At 34.1% G+C, this 15,871-nt stretch overlaps 1 protein-coding gene across 3 annotated transcripts in view; it reads right to left on the bottom strand.

Moving 5' to 3' along the window:
* The window catches only part of BBS9 (Bardet-Biedl syndrome 9), a 284,336-nt gene that overhangs the window by 206,839 nt on the left and 61,626 nt on the right, over positions 1-15,871 (bottom strand). For all 3 annotated transcript variants that reach the window (XM_050309358.1, XM_050309348.1, XM_050309368.1), the window contains 5 exons: positions 14,861-14,875; positions 11,276-11,416; positions 9,010-9,105; positions 4,205-4,377; positions 1,949-2,101 (listed from right to left, as the gene is read on the bottom strand). In XM_050309358.1, coding sequence (XP_050165315.1) covers positions 1,949-2,101; positions 4,205-4,377; positions 9,010-9,105; positions 11,276-11,416; positions 14,861-14,875 — 578 coding nt within the window. The remainder of the gene's footprint in view (positions 1-1,948; positions 2,102-4,204; positions 4,378-9,009; positions 9,106-11,275; positions 11,417-14,860; positions 14,876-15,871) is intronic.

Here is a 15,871-nt window from a genome sequence, read left to right on the forward strand (position 1 = left end):
CCTTCTGCCTACAAAATGCAATGTAAAAAGCAACAAAACTTTGTTTTGCTACATAACAATTACTTTAGTTTAAAATGAGGGGACAAAACAAGGCAAAGTTTTGCATTATAAAAATATTTAATATAAGGGAGGAGATGAGATTCTCAGACAATTATATGAGAATAAAAATCATATTTACTTCAATGTCAAAAAGCCTACATGCTTAAAAGAATTTTTGGAGTGAGACTTCATACTGTTCATATTCAACCAGCCTCATTATTCCTTTTCAGAAAACTCATTTGCCATATTTTGAATACCTCAATTATTTGTATTAGACATACTTGTTCAAATAAAGACAGACCATGACATTGAATTAAAGAAAACAAGGTCTTTTCTAATATAGAAAATGCATCATTGAGCCATTTTTTTTCCAGCCCCACAGCAGAGTCAATATTAAATCCTACCACAGCTCCTACTTTTGAAACAACATATGCAGCAGTGGGGTCTCTCTGGTAGTGACCATATTTCTCCATTTTGTTTGTACTAACAATAACAACACTTCTTTATTGGAAGGGAATTCCCATGAACAAAAGAAATTACAAAGGAAATCTACCAAGAAAAATGTGAGCTTGCTTAAAACAAAGTTTTAACAACTGTGAAAAAATGTAAGCATTTGTTCTCTGAAAATAAATCTTTTTCCTCGTTCTCCTTCCAACTGCACTAATTCCAATTCAAAAAGCTCACAACAGTAATGTGAAGAAAAGCTCCCATCTAATGTTGGTTTGAAGGATCTTATAAAATAAGCTTCTGCAATATGCATCTATTTGAACAACTTGATTTTTGTCATATTCTCAGAATTCATCTTTCAAATCAACTGCATAAGTAAATTTTCAAGCCCACCCCAGTTGCTTTTAAGTTTAGAGGCAAAAGTTCTACACAGCAAAAGCAGACTCAGGAGACTTGCATTAATCATTTGGGCTTATTTAGTCACGCCATTTCAAAGTGTTAAATAATAACCCATCTATCACAACAATAGCTAGTATTTCGTAAAGCAATCAGAAAATCCCCACTTTCAAACTTAAACCATCTTATGTTAACTCATTCACAGTAGAGACTGAAATAAAGGCAAATCTGACTCATGTATAAGCATACATGGAAAGGCAGTTTTCTCCAGTTTAAAGAAATGTTTTCTTAGATGAAACAATAAGGGCAAATACTTTTCCTTAACAGCACTGGGGTTCAGTTTTTGTGATATACAGCACTGCATAAAGGTAAGTCTTTTTTTCAGCAAGGAATTTAATTGTAACTCAGCTTCTCAAACAAAGCATGTTAGAAAGTAAAATCAGATCCTCCAACAGAAAAGCAAAAACCACATAAAATAATTTCTTCACAGAGGAACACATAATGAAAAAGTGTTATTCTAAAGCAATGCAGAGCTGAAGCAGGAAAAGGAAGAAAAATTCATTTATTCTTTGTCCAGTAAGGGGATGGTTCAGGAATGATTTGTTTTTTTAAACACTGTTCTTCTGCAGCTATCACATTCTGAAATGATTAGAACATAAAATCCCCATAGGAAGGACATGGTCAGTCTCAGACAATTTTGTTGTGAATGTTACACCAGCCAAACCATTCCCCCAGTTTACAGTGTACCATAAAATATTTACACAAGCTATGAACTATAAAATATTTTCACATGAACTATAAAATATTTACACTATCAACATCAGTTCGGAAAGAATGATGCGCTGTCAAGCTGGTGTGACCCAGGAGTAAAGATTTTGTGGTCGCAGATTAAATAAAACTATTGCAAATCATCTGGAAAGTTACAGGGACTATTAGGTTAAACAAATTACTGCTTCCTGGTCTCTTGGATGGTAAATGTAACCAGGAAAGCACAGCTTATATGCTTTAAGCTAGGTTTTACCAACAAGATAAAGAAGGGTTAGGCTCATAATCAAACTGCACTGACCTCTCTGAATGTTCCTTCTAGCAAGGTGTCCAGATGTTGAAGAGGAGCAGGAGTTTTGTCTTTGAATCGTGTCAAGAGTCGTCGCTCAATAGCTCGAAACTGTACGGCCCTTTCAGATAACAGCTCCTGAAATTTTTCAGCATTCAAACGTAGCTGAAATTTAAGGGTTTTCAAGAATTCAGATTAAGGGTCATATATATTGTATGCACCTTGCAAATGAAACAGGAGAAATTTAGTAAAATTGAGACAGTGTATTATACAAATATGGTGTCATTTATACCAGTTTCATATTTTACACTCCTCATAAAGCTTATTAACATTTTCAAGAATTATCATTTCCTACTGACTTCAACACTAATTGTCAACAGCAAAATAATCTGTGGAAATGCACAATCATCTCATCAAGAAGCCTATTAACAAGACTGAAATTTCACCACCAAGACCTGAAGGCTTCTTCTTGGTTTGGTGTGCTATTTATGACACACACACAGAGCGTATTGGACTTGATATTCTATGTAGTAGAAAGTAAATGGTTATTGCCTTAAGCCTGAATTCTGTTCTGTTTGAGTGACTGTCTTTTTCTGAAGACAGTGAAATCCTTTTTTCCTTTTTATGTATACTGATCAGCTATAGCAACAAACTTCCTCAAAGTGTTCACAAAACTCTGAACACTCCATATCAAATGCTCAGATAGTAAAAACTCCTATTTTATGTATTAATCATCACTTACCAGTACATGTTTTTAACACTAAACTGACTAAAGATGAGTCTTTCAAAAAACTGAGATACCTCTGACATGCTATAAGTAGCAGAAGACACACCAAGACACTCAGCTTTTTACATGTGAGCAAAAATGCCCCAAAATGAGCAGAAATTTCCTAAATTTAGGGATCAGATTATATTTAAATATAAGGAAACAGGTCTTTATTCAGTACGCAATTAATGAAGAACAGTTCAGAGAACTGAAGAGAAAAAGAAACATTACGCAGCTTTTCTAGAAATAGTAGTAAAAAATGGCCATATCAGGTAATATTCTCCCAACTTTGCCAGAAAAGAGTGTGTTGAAACTAACAGGGATGGGAGCATAAGGACCCACTTTATAGATTATTTAACTCTTTTAGGACCAGATAATTATTGGAAAACTTCAGAAATTTCAAAATAGTCAGCAGCTACCTAACTAGATCCTAAATTAGCATTACAGCAATAACACCTATGTTTCAAACTTCAACATATTCAGGCTTCATTAGATTGTACCACAAGCTTATGCTTACAGTATTTCTACCAGTCACTTTAAAAAGACACAAACATTTTGACTTTCAATTTAGTTGAATAACTACCATAAGCTTGAGATTAAGATCAGGATAGAGGCTGGTTCCCTAAAAAAAATCCCAGAAAATTCCAACTACAGCTTCCATCTTTCTGTATGGTGATGGCTCAACCTCACAGAAAATTTGGCAGCATGAACAAACATCCATTAGTATTTCTCATTTTTACATATATATGTTGCTGCTTTTGCCAAATACATGAGTTTAATAGAAATCTTCAAATAGCTATTCCCTTTTTTACTTCTTATCTTTATACCTCACTACTTATCACTTTTTTTACTGGAAAGGTGTGGGGAAAAGAATGGATATATTTTATTCTATTAGTTATTTCTACAAGCTGTTTGAACAACTGGAGATTTTTCATTGTCATCTGCATAGCCAAAGAGGAAAAAGTAATTACATTTCTTTTATATCTGGTTTGGTAAACTTCCTTGAGCCTCCAGTGCTTGATCTGCAAGGGCAGTTTTTTTAGACTTTGAAGGGACTTTCCATATAATTAACAGGATGACTCATAGGGAAAAAAAAGTGCTCATGGTTTCCTTATTACAGAAAACCAAAACAGCCTAAAACTAGGGGCAAATTTTGAAAGAATTTTACAATTACCATGATGTTAGTGAATGAAGAATCCATGGCTTCTGTACAGGCAGTGAACACAAGGGCAAATACTGGTTCCTTAATTTGTATCATTTGCAGACTGCACACTGGCTACACGTGCTCTGCTAATTGCAAGGGCTGTTTCATAGGCAAGGCACACTCTGCACTTTAAAAACCAAATTATGACTTTTTTTTCCAGAACTACCTCAGATACAATTTTCTATTTTCTGAAAGCCAAATGCCTGCGATAGCTATAGTTATAATGTGATTAATCATTGTACTAACATACAATTTTAAACTAGTGGATCATGAAGGATTCGCATATGACATAACGTACCTCAAAATGTCGATCAATTAGTTCAAAATATTCTTGCAGGGGAATTGAACCAGAATAGGTACATGCAAAATCTTTGCAGTTTTGCTTCTTGAAATGTTCCTCTAGTCGGCGTGTGAGCTCTTTCGTTATCAGCCAAAGGTCTTCTAAGTGGTCGCTCTGGATCCTATATCGTTCTTTGAGCACAACAGATACAAGACTAATATACACAGATCTAAGCCACACATAACTACACAACATAGGTTAGGCAACCCACAAGTAGAACATGCTAATTGTATCCAAAGTCTACGTGAGATTTTTCTTAAGAGATGCATGTTCACTAGTGTTAAAGAAATACTTGTATTTTATTGATGTCAGTCCTAAATACTATCCCTTTTATCCTAGTTTTTACAGGCAATTTTGCGGCACAAGACTCCTAATTAAGAGTATGGGCCTGTTCATGAAGAAAAAAAAAAGCTATGAAGAACTACACAACAAGGAAACAGGAGAATTACCAGAATATATGAAACCATAACAACAGGCTGTCTGCAGTTCTCTGCCATAACAACTTTAGTGAGCTTTTCTCAGGGCTGGAGGCAGAATCAGGGTCAATTCACTTTGAACTGTGACTGAGGCACAGTACCTTAAGCATCTGATGGTAACAAACCAGGTGGTAACATCTGATGATAACAAACCACCTGCAATCCACTTAAAATCTTTAATGTCTTTTGGAAACGGTTATTGAGTTCTGTAGATATATCACTTTTATTACATCTCCTCTTCCTAGGAAAACTTGTAGTAGGAAAAGTATTAGTCTAACTACTCATAGGCAACAATATTCAGCTTTGATAGTGCTACGCTTCGCTCTAGACACAGATAATATTAGTATAAGGTGATTCTTATCCATCTACACACTATGGTTTTGTAAAAATGGCTTAGTGTAGGAATGAAAGTGTTAATATAAACCAAAGTGAGAAACCAAATCCTGTTAGCTAGTGTTATCTGTCCCAGTAAATTGATTTAACTTATCAGATTTTACTGATTTTCAAAGTATCAGCCTAGTGGAGTGAGATTTTATTTCCAGTCCACATTTGTATAATCCTCTCTTCAGGTCCCAGGAAATCAGAATTAACTAAATGCTGAGAGGAAAACATTATGGAAAATCATAGAGGTCTTTTAATTATTTTTCTTTTTTTTTCAGATGAAACACAATAACCAACAGTTCCTGATTTGTTTTTATTACATATCTACCAATGCCTTATAAAAAAGGATAGACAGAAATGCAGCCACGAGGATTTGATACAAAATAGTTCTTTCTTTTGCCCATATTAACAAGGTCCACAGTAAATCAAATTAACCAGAACTCTTTAGTACTTGAATGCACTTATTTAAAATTTTCTCAACATTAGTAATTCAAGATTGTTTGACATTAGCACTGGCATCATTCCCAGGATAGTATTTCACTGAATACAGAATGACAAATTCTGTTTACAGTGTAACAGGAAAGAAGCAAGTTTTATTTAAAAACATGCTTGTTAAAGAAAAGAACACCATCTGCTAAAGATAACATTCGACCTAATATCCATTTTTTAAACACTCACAGTGTAATGGCTGGACCTACTTGGATGTATCATCATACTTTGCCCTAAGTGATTCTTCCTTGAGGGAAATTAGCTCAGATGTTTTCAGGCCAAATCAACAGTCATTCGATTTATAACTGACATCTCTAATACATTAATGGTTTAAAAATGGACAAAACTAATTTCCGCCAAAATGCATATTTTGTTTCCATACATTGTTTGTTGGTCAATACAAACACAATCTAATTTTACCATGGCCTGAGTAGAAAACACTGCAATCATTTGCTTTATATGATCTTCCAGCTTTCAAAAAAGACAAATTAGATTTAGAAATAGTAAAAAAATGAGAACCTGTAGTTGTACTAAACATATTTTAAACAGAAATACGGTGAAAAAAAATAAGGAAATAACTGTGCCTCTGTTCATCTCATGCTTTTATGATGGCTAACCAACTCAAACTAGCTTTTTATTAAATAAGCTCCATTCCAGAAAGTTATCAATCAGAAAAGCAGGAGACTGAGGAGCACAAATAGGTTACATAGGTTACAAAGTCTTCTAACACTACAACAGGTTGTCCAATGAGCACAACCTAAATTAACAATGGCTGCTCTGTCAGTAGATTATCTGAAGGAAGTCTAGAAGATTCAGTTTACTTCTCAGCTAGGAAGCCCACATCAGCAGAAAAAAAACCATCCACATTTAGCAGTCAAGCCTTCTTTATACTTTGACTAAAAGACAGTTTTAAAAGTTTCCCTCAGATAAAGCCTTAAAATCTAAATCTATCTGAGGCAAGCTAATTTTGATACGTATTTTCTGTCAAGATGTGCTTCAGGCTGGGCTTCTTTGCAGCAGTCTTGACAGGCTGAAGTAACATATTCAATTACTGCACTGTTCAAAATGGATTAGCTAATACAATTAATAACAAACATGAAAACAGATGTCGTTCCTGCTTGCAGCTTCAGCAGCTAAACCCAGCTGAACCTGGAGAGCTTCATTTCTACATCCAGCTCTTCCCATTCAGAACTTAAGGTCCATTTAATATGGGATATGGAAAAAGAGGTCTTCTTACATTTGCCAAGATAAACTTTCATGGAAAACCAGAAATAAAGCCTGATCTTAATTTTTTATTTTTTTTTTTTACTTTTCTGAAACACCATGACTTCTAGTCAATATTTATCTACACACATAATTTTCTTTTTCAAGAACATTTCCACAGTGATAACGTTGCATGAGCAGTTTTACAAAGTATAAGCTCAGTGTTAATTTACATAGCAGAATAAGGACCTAACAAATAATACGTAATTTCATATACATTCCACAGCAGATCTGTTCACTCAAGCACAATCATTTTAGTATCATGGTATTCTATCAAAAAATGCTTTTGTATTATGGACAGTGTCTGATCATAAAAATATCCTGAACTATGTCTGAGTATCAAACTTAGAAATATATTTTTTTAAATCAGTTTTACTTAGGTAACATTCCAAGTAAGCAAAAGCCCCCTAAGAACTTCTCTAACCAATTCAATCCAATGCATAACATGGATGCTGAGAACAGGCTGTTAACACAGAAGGTGGCATCGTACCAGTCATTCGTTTTCTGAAGTTAGGATTCCCAGACACAATAAATGAGTAGTCTCACTAAGAGAAACAGATATTTTGAATCTCCTCTGTAAAGTGAATTTCACAGTGTGGGAAAGTTTATTGTAAGACTGCAAACACCATGCCTAGCCAGTGAATAAACAAACCTGAGAGGAAAAGGTTGAGGATTGGGGTGAACGGGTGTGAGATTAAAAGTTGTAGCCTCACTAGAAACTAAAATACATTACATAGACATAAACTTTTCCTTACACAGCATCAGAATGCAAAATGAAATCCCAATCAAAGATTTAAACTGTAATCCAGAAAAAGTTATTTATAAGAACTTTAAATTTTTTGGTTTTTAGAAACTATCAGGTCTTGGATCAAGGAAACTTGCATGTCTAGTTAGTCAAAACTGTTTAAGATCTACTATTTAAAGAAACATTAAAAACAAACTAACAATAAACCAGTAGGTAAATTATGCATAGAAAAAAACAATACAAATGGATTTGAACCTTAGAAATGTAAAGCGATTCTTGGTACAATGAAAGTTACTCTGCAGATGGTTTCTGTTTTTAACACATTTGATTACATTAGAAAAGGTATTATCTCATAGTTCACAGCTGACACCACCGATATTTATATATCCCATCATGGAAAATGGATTTTGAAAACAGTAAAGCAGATCATCTTTGTGTCAAAAGAATTTCACATCAACAAACTAGATTGTGATTTTTCACTCAAAACAGTTTTCATAAAGCATTCACACAGTGTTCCAGCTGAACTCTCTGCAATGAGCAATGGGTGTTCTAGCTTTTCCATTTGTAGTCTGCTGTGCTAAATGAAGACTTTGTGCTCTGCTGGCATGGAAAATGCTAAACACGATTGAACTGATTTGGTTCCAATGCACACGCCAAGAAAGAGTTTAGCAAGTTGAACAGTTGTACAGGGCAAGACACTATAAACTCTCCAAAATGAAGAGCACCTATGTCTTTCAAAGAGCACAAACTCACGAGTGGTTTGAAACATGACTACTTAATTCACAAACTACTCTATACAAGAGACACTGGACCAGATAACAGCGTAACTGCATGCGTGTTCTGTAAACATAATAGGAAGGATCTTGACTCCATAATCCTATACTTAAAAAGATATACAGGCATCTAAAGATAAGAGTCAGGCATTTACTCAGATGCAGAGAAGCAAGGAGGGTCTGATGCCTAATTTAAGTCACAGATTACTGGAAGTCAGTGGAAAGTTAGACACCTACTTTTTAATCCCTTTCAGAAATTCCAGTAGGTGACTAATTCCAAACACACATGTTGAAACACCTTTGGGAAAATAAAAGGTTTTTTCTTTATTTTTTTATAATGATAGTATTAATTTATGAATAAAAACATTGCTAAAAAATCAAAGAAAATCCATTTTCTTCAGAGAACTGCCACTATATTTTGAGTATGACTTTTTGCTTTGTCATAAAGCTTTGTACCTCCCCTGGTAACATAATTATAGACCTGACAGAAAGATAAGAAATGGTTGGTTGACACCTTGAAACTCCTGTGTTAATTTGTACACAGTGATTATCCTTCTTCACATGATCCACGTTCTACTTTGTGCATATATTAACAGATGATCAGGCCTCTTTTACATTAATACTAATAGCACTTACGTGATGTTTTTGAAGCAAGAAGAGTGGTTTTCGAACCAGTTAAAAACTGAAATCCCAGAGCATTTGCCTGGTCACCCTCAGAGGGATCAACAAAGTCTAAAAAAGAAAGTTAAATACAGTTTTTCTATAATTTGACACTGGTACTCAACAAACCTCAGTCCATAGCCAGGACTATGTCAACCTTCGCATAAGCAAATGAATGGGGTTGTCTCCCTTCTTAGGGTTCCAAAGTAATTAATATCAGCAGTAGTTTGGTATAACCCCCCTTCATTCACAGGTAGAAACTGAGCTACAGACTGGTTGTTCTTTCCCAGCCTGAAAACAAAAAGTAGATTTCTCAGAGGTTCAGTCTGTACCATCTAAAAAGAATTGTGATTAGTGAAGAGCCCAAGGACTACCACCTTCTACCATGTGCAAGATCATCTTTAATTCAGATATTTATGCAAAAAATATGCAGAAATTATCATGAATATGTTCAAACACACTCTCTCTTCAGCTTTCAGCACAGAGCAAAACAAGCATCTAGGTTGCTAAAACTAGCTACTCTGCAAAGTTCATGCAACTCCACCTTTCTTTTCATTCCATCTAGTGCACAATACCAGTTTATATGGCTTCATTTTAGAATACCATATTTCACAAACTACTCCATGTCACCTCTACTCCCAAACTTCCCCCAAAAATAAGGCAAAACAAGGAGGAGAAAGATGCAACTTTTACTGCGTAAACCAACAATTCAAAGTTCATTCACAGATCACGTCATAATCAGCACACTTTTTGTTTTAACACTGGAATGTAAATGGAATGAACAGAAATCACAATATTTTAATGCCTTCTTAGTCCAATGGTTTGGGTTATATTTTCCACAATGCATCCCTAGGTTAAAAATAAAATACTATGTGCTATTCTGAAAGCATTGTTGCTTAGCCATAATGGAAGTCCATTATGAAAACCTCAAAATGTAGACATTTGGAAAAAAGGTTCTCCATTTCAAGTATTACACAACACACCCACTTGAGAGAAAAGTTATATTTACCCTTAAAGTGAAGAGAATCATGCTACAAAAAAAGCCAACCAAGCCTTCTCCACTGCTCTCAGAAAAATGTACAATATAAGCTTTTCAAAAAGAGAGAAGCAGCCCCACCTCAGAAATGTTGTATTAAAGCTGTTGGCCCACACAGCTCTGAGAAAACTGCTCCAGAACCTTAGTCCTCTGAAGTTCAGGAACTTAATCACTGCCAGACAGAACTTACTCTCAATCTCTTTATAAGTCCTGTTTATTCATTTCTTTTTGTGCTAATATGATCATCTAGACCCATGATGCAGCCACAAAATATTTACTGAAGTCAAGAGTATTCTCTTTTTTTGCCTGCATTTTATTAAGATAAATGAGTCACTTTCTTTTAACTCTCCTCTTCAAATCCCTAGATAACATTCATAGCTTTTTTTCTACACTTCTGAGTTTGAACTAATTCTTATTTAATATCAGCAATCAGCACTCAGTGTGCCAGGGCCTAGTAATATGATATTAGCTTCCTGCATGGAACCATTTTGTCTAATACATCCTCAGTTCTTATTTGTTTGCTTATGATTACACATATTATACCACTGAGTATTCCTGTGGTAACTTCCACCTCCTCTCTCTTCCAAATTATGAGCACATAATTATAGTATAAATTATTTTCATAACATTACAGTACTCAATTTCATTCTTCTTTTTCCAGTTCTAAATGGTACCTAATTTCTCCTTCAAATTGTTTTAATATAATTCTGCATAAAAAACATAGCTCAGGTTTGCACATCAGAAAATATCACTAAGTACAAACCTTCTTTTTGGTCCAAGAAGGGTAATGAAATTATTAAAGAAGATCAGTTTCAGACCAATATCCCAAAAATTCCACCAGTCTTCCTCCAAAGCAACTGTACTCATTCCATACAACACTGTCCACTTCTGCTTCACCCTGCCGTTTTTTTAAATGAATGCCCATTTTTCCCCTATTACAACACCACTTATACAATTTTATGTAAAATGACTTTCTGCATACATAAAAATTAGATCTATATCATGAAATCTGCAGTTTAACCATAGACAGATATATTACCCCAAATTAATTATTATAATTAAAATATTATGCCATCATTTCACTCAAAATATACTTCTAAAATATTCTAACATGAGCTTTTGTAATTATCTTATTACTTCATGCAGACAAACAATTCCTGTTGGAAGCCTCTACCACATTTCCTACAGACATATTTAAAAGCCTACCTGGAAAAATGTTGAGAAAAGTGACGGGAGGTTTGTTGGTATCAATAGTTAGCTTGTGGTTTGCTGCTTTTGAAGGTTGAGTTGGAAAGCAAACTAACCGCAAAGGCAGACTGAAGTTACACTGTGCAACTCGCGGTATTCCTGAAATCAAAGAACACACACTCATTTCTCATGCCCACATTCTGAATGCAAGGTACTTCATACCACTGTCCTCAAAAAGGTGTAACAAGATATTTTTAATATGATTAAGGGATATGTTAAACCAAAAACTATATCAAATTCTCAATTTTTGTTAACTTTTCCTCCTAAAGCACCTTTAAATTTGAATACTTTTCACTACCTTTGTAAGTGAACATTTTTCTATAAATGGGTAGCAAGAGTTACTGATGAAATCTACTGCATACTTGTAGCTATACCAATAAAAATACAATAAAGATTAGATTTTATTTAACACTCTAGACAAACCATTTCACTTTAACACACACAACAGCTGTGTGATTATTCCTGATGCTTCAAAGACAGAATTGAAGCATGAACATTCTTATCAGGAATGTCCAAAACTAAATGCTTTTTAAGAACAGATTTACTCTTTTTTTTTTTTTTAATACTCTTAAATAACATCTATGCAACCTTCATATCATCTCTCAGAGATTTATGGATTAGAAAAGAATGTATCTAACAGAGATTATTACCCAAAACTATATTGAATTCTATCTTTCAACTCATTGCATCATAATAGAACGGAACTGTAGAACAAACTGGCTACTGCCTTGAGCATTGGGATCTACTGTCATATGCAATTTATTCAGAACGGTGCAAGAGAAAAGAGGCAGTTTTTACACTAACATCTAGAAAACACATTTGAATGTGTCAAAAATTTTCTCAGATATTGCTGGCATGTCAGCAATTGCCTGATATGTTCGATGTGAAAGGTAAAAGTGCTAGTTGCTATGAAATATGGACTAGCTCTTTTGAGCAGGCAGATTATGGGGATTTTTGAGACCATTTCTTTTTATGAAGCAGTTACAGGAAAACCTAGTTTAACAATAATAGATTTTTAGAGACAATAAAGTAAGTAACTGTCAGACAAGTCATGAAACTGATAGCTACATAGAAGTTATCAGTCATGTAAGCTTTGCAGGTTAGTATAAAATCTGAACTCAAACTTTTAATAGCCATCCAAGTAACCATTTTGCTAACAATTTTGCTTGTTTGCTGCTGTGCAGATCTCTTGCAATGAAAAAATTATTTCTAAGACTCATCTAAGGGGAAAAAATGTTACTAGAAGGCTCAGAAATTATCCTTTTGGTTGTCAGTTCATTAGGTCTTTTGGCTGGCTGATGATGCCAAGTAACTATTCTACAGCAGCTTGTAAAATACAAAGTCATAGTAAAACGAGCAGAAAGCTCATTCAAACCAAAGACAAGTCCTCAAACTTAGCATATCTCCAGGTTCCAAGGAAAATTCCTGAAGGAATATTTGAAAATAAACCCATGACCTTTCAGAATGATTCATTCAACTGGATCTTCACCATCTGATGGGAAAAGTAAAATCTGCTCTTGATGACAACATAACACAAATATTGAACTTAGATGTGGAGACTTATCAACAGGAAAAAATTTAGTGATGAATGTAGCCAGAAAGACTTCAAACATTTTCATATTTAACACAAGGTATTTTCCTTCTTTTTTCAAATCAGCTTTTTCCTACATAGTCTGCTGTCAGTGTGCCTCATTATAAACATAGCTTTTCAATATTTCAGACAAACATCAAATCAAAACTAAATCAAATATTATCTAGCTTTGGGAGGTGACTGGGGAGATTTCTAGTTGATTAATCCAAAACAACTATATATAAGGCAAATCAAAAAGGCTCCAGCAAGATCTAGTACTACAGGGAAAACTCTACAAAGCAGTAGCAACGTGTGGAAGTGAGAACTTCCTCAGCCCATTGATGTTATGTCTAGTAATATATCTCACTTCATCTAGAGGTGTGATACTTTGCATGATACATAATTTTAGCTCTGTAAGAAAGAAAAAGTGGGGAAAAAATTCAGATTCTCTTCTAACCTGAAACACAATAGAAACTGTCTAACACTTCATAAAGTATTAGTATGTAAAGGCATTCTGTGCACTTACCTGATAGAAGTAATAAAACTATTAATGCCTTGTAGTTACTATTTCACTTCCAAGTTATTCATTCATTCATTTAATTAAATTTGAAACATAACATTAATGTACATTATAAAAAGCATTAAAAAAAAAAACAACACATTAGAACTCAGATCCCCATGTTAAATATTCAGAGAATTGATACTTGCTCTGGTATTCACGACCCTGAATTTAAGTAGTCCAGTGCACCTCACAGTAACCCAAATAGATTTTGCCCCAGATGATTCTACAAAGTTTGCTGTGTAGAATCACAGCAATATTCTCTTCAGCAAAAGGTTTTCACCTTGAGTAGATATTTCTTAACAAAACCCCCAATTTTTCATTTTTAGGATGTTATTCTTTCAAATTATATACATTTACTTCATTATACTTTATTGATAATTAATTTTTAAAATATTTTGTATAGCAGAAATATGCCATAAGATAATAACTATTCTTGTCAAGAGCAGTATTTTATTGAGATGGTTCTAGCATCTATTTCATGTAGACTCTGCTGAAATATCCAGAAACCAGAAAAGGAAGGGTACCATTAACACAGTTATTTACTTCTTACTTCACTTACTATGCTTGAAAGAGCATAAGTATTGAAAAATAAGACTCACATACATCTATAGCTTCTGTTTAGGAAAACTGCAAAACTGAAAACACCTTTTCAGTTGATCTCTAAACCTATGACAAGCAACTTCTTTACCTTCCCAAAACATGAAGAAATTTGTACTTACTATAATAATTACTATTATTAAAGTTCATAAAATATTTTGTACAAGCACTACATCTCTTCAACACATCTACTACTGCACTGCAAGATTACACTTCTTCCTTTTTAGTCTATGTATACATAAGCTAACTTTCCAGTCTTGTTTTGTCTCTTAATTGCACCCTTTCCAAGAGTCACAGCTACCATGATCACAGCAGAGTTTTGTACTGCTGGTACTCTCAGATAGAAAGCAGCCTTTTAGCCTTGAATAGGATGTTTCAAATAGGAACTGAAACAAAGAGATGTTGTGACATCATTCCCAGAGCTACTCAGTCCAAGCAGAATAGCACTAGATACAAATCCTTAGTAGTTGTTCCAGTTGCACCAAACAAAGCTATAATTTAGCTGTCTTAGTTCTTGATAAAACTTGAAAAAATTAGCTAAAATCACACAATTGTTCTCAATTTCCAGTCTCAATGCAGAAGGCATTTAATACTCCGTAAAATTCCTGTTACGCACAAGAAAGTAAAATATACTTCACTGAGAAATGTACTACTTTTTATTTTCTACATTCACTCCTACATAGCATCAAACCAAGGATAATAAGCATGTGTAGAAATAATAGCTAAAATAACAGCTCCATTCCAATTCTGCTTTATTCAGCATATACTGTCCCATATGAAACTATTCAAACTTTGCATATTTATATTCACTTACCTTCAGGATTGAGCTCTACCATATAACCCGTAATGGGACAAAAGAAAAAAAAAAAAAAGAATACATCAGATATTACTCAAATAAGAAAAAAAAAAGAAAATGCAGTAACAGGTTTTTAAGAACTTAAGACACATTTGTTAAGTAGACAATACATAAAGACATAATATTAGCCAAAAACCAGACATGAGACCACAGTTCATCAATAGTGCAACCCCATCCAACTGACTGACTCAGTAAACTTCAGCTGGATGAATTCCACAGAACTAGACTGATTTGGTCACAAATACGGATATCTTACAAAACAAAAGAGGAAATAGGCTCTATTTAGATAAAATAAAGTCACGAAGACACTTCATTTTTATATACTAATATACTACACTTAAGGATTTGTCCACCAAGTAACACTAGTATTTGTATGTAATAGAATTATCACAGCTTAATAGTGTAAATAAATATTTAAAAATTTAGCAGATCTTACTTATGTTCCTTTACCTAAAAGTCTTCAAAATTCGACCATCAAAGTCAAGTTTTTAAAATTTCTTCTTCCGTTGTCTAATTCTGTTAGATGTCACGTCTGCTTATTCTTTTTTTAATTGCATATAAAGCACTAAACATACTTAAGATGCAAGATTTCTTTACTTCCTCAACCAAAATTATTGCAAAATCCAACCTAACATCTAAAATATAAGCATATGTTCAACTAGTATTATATTACCTGAAAGAAATAATACAGTCATTTGCTGGTCTTCCAAAGCAAAATCACAGAAACAAGGCCAGCAAAACAAAAACCAAGCTTTCAAAATCAGAGGATCCAAGATACTCATAAGTCACCTGCACAGTGATCCCACAAAACCTGTCTAATCCACAACACTGATTTAGACAGTTATGAATGTACAGCATCTCATTCACAAGGAATATGAAGTCAGAATCACATTACAGAGGGACTGAAGTTGTACGAGCTGTTCAAGGAGGCTCTCAAGAAGAAGGGAGGAGCGTCCTTTCCACTCCCAC

Source organism: Myiozetetes cayanensis, unplaced genomic scaffold, assembly GCF_022539395.1.
Source record: "Myiozetetes cayanensis isolate MyiCay16 unplaced genomic scaffold, myiCay2020 scf1, whole genome shotgun sequence".
Lineage (NCBI taxonomy): Eukaryota > Metazoa > Chordata > Aves > Passeriformes > Tyrannidae > Myiozetetes > Myiozetetes cayanensis.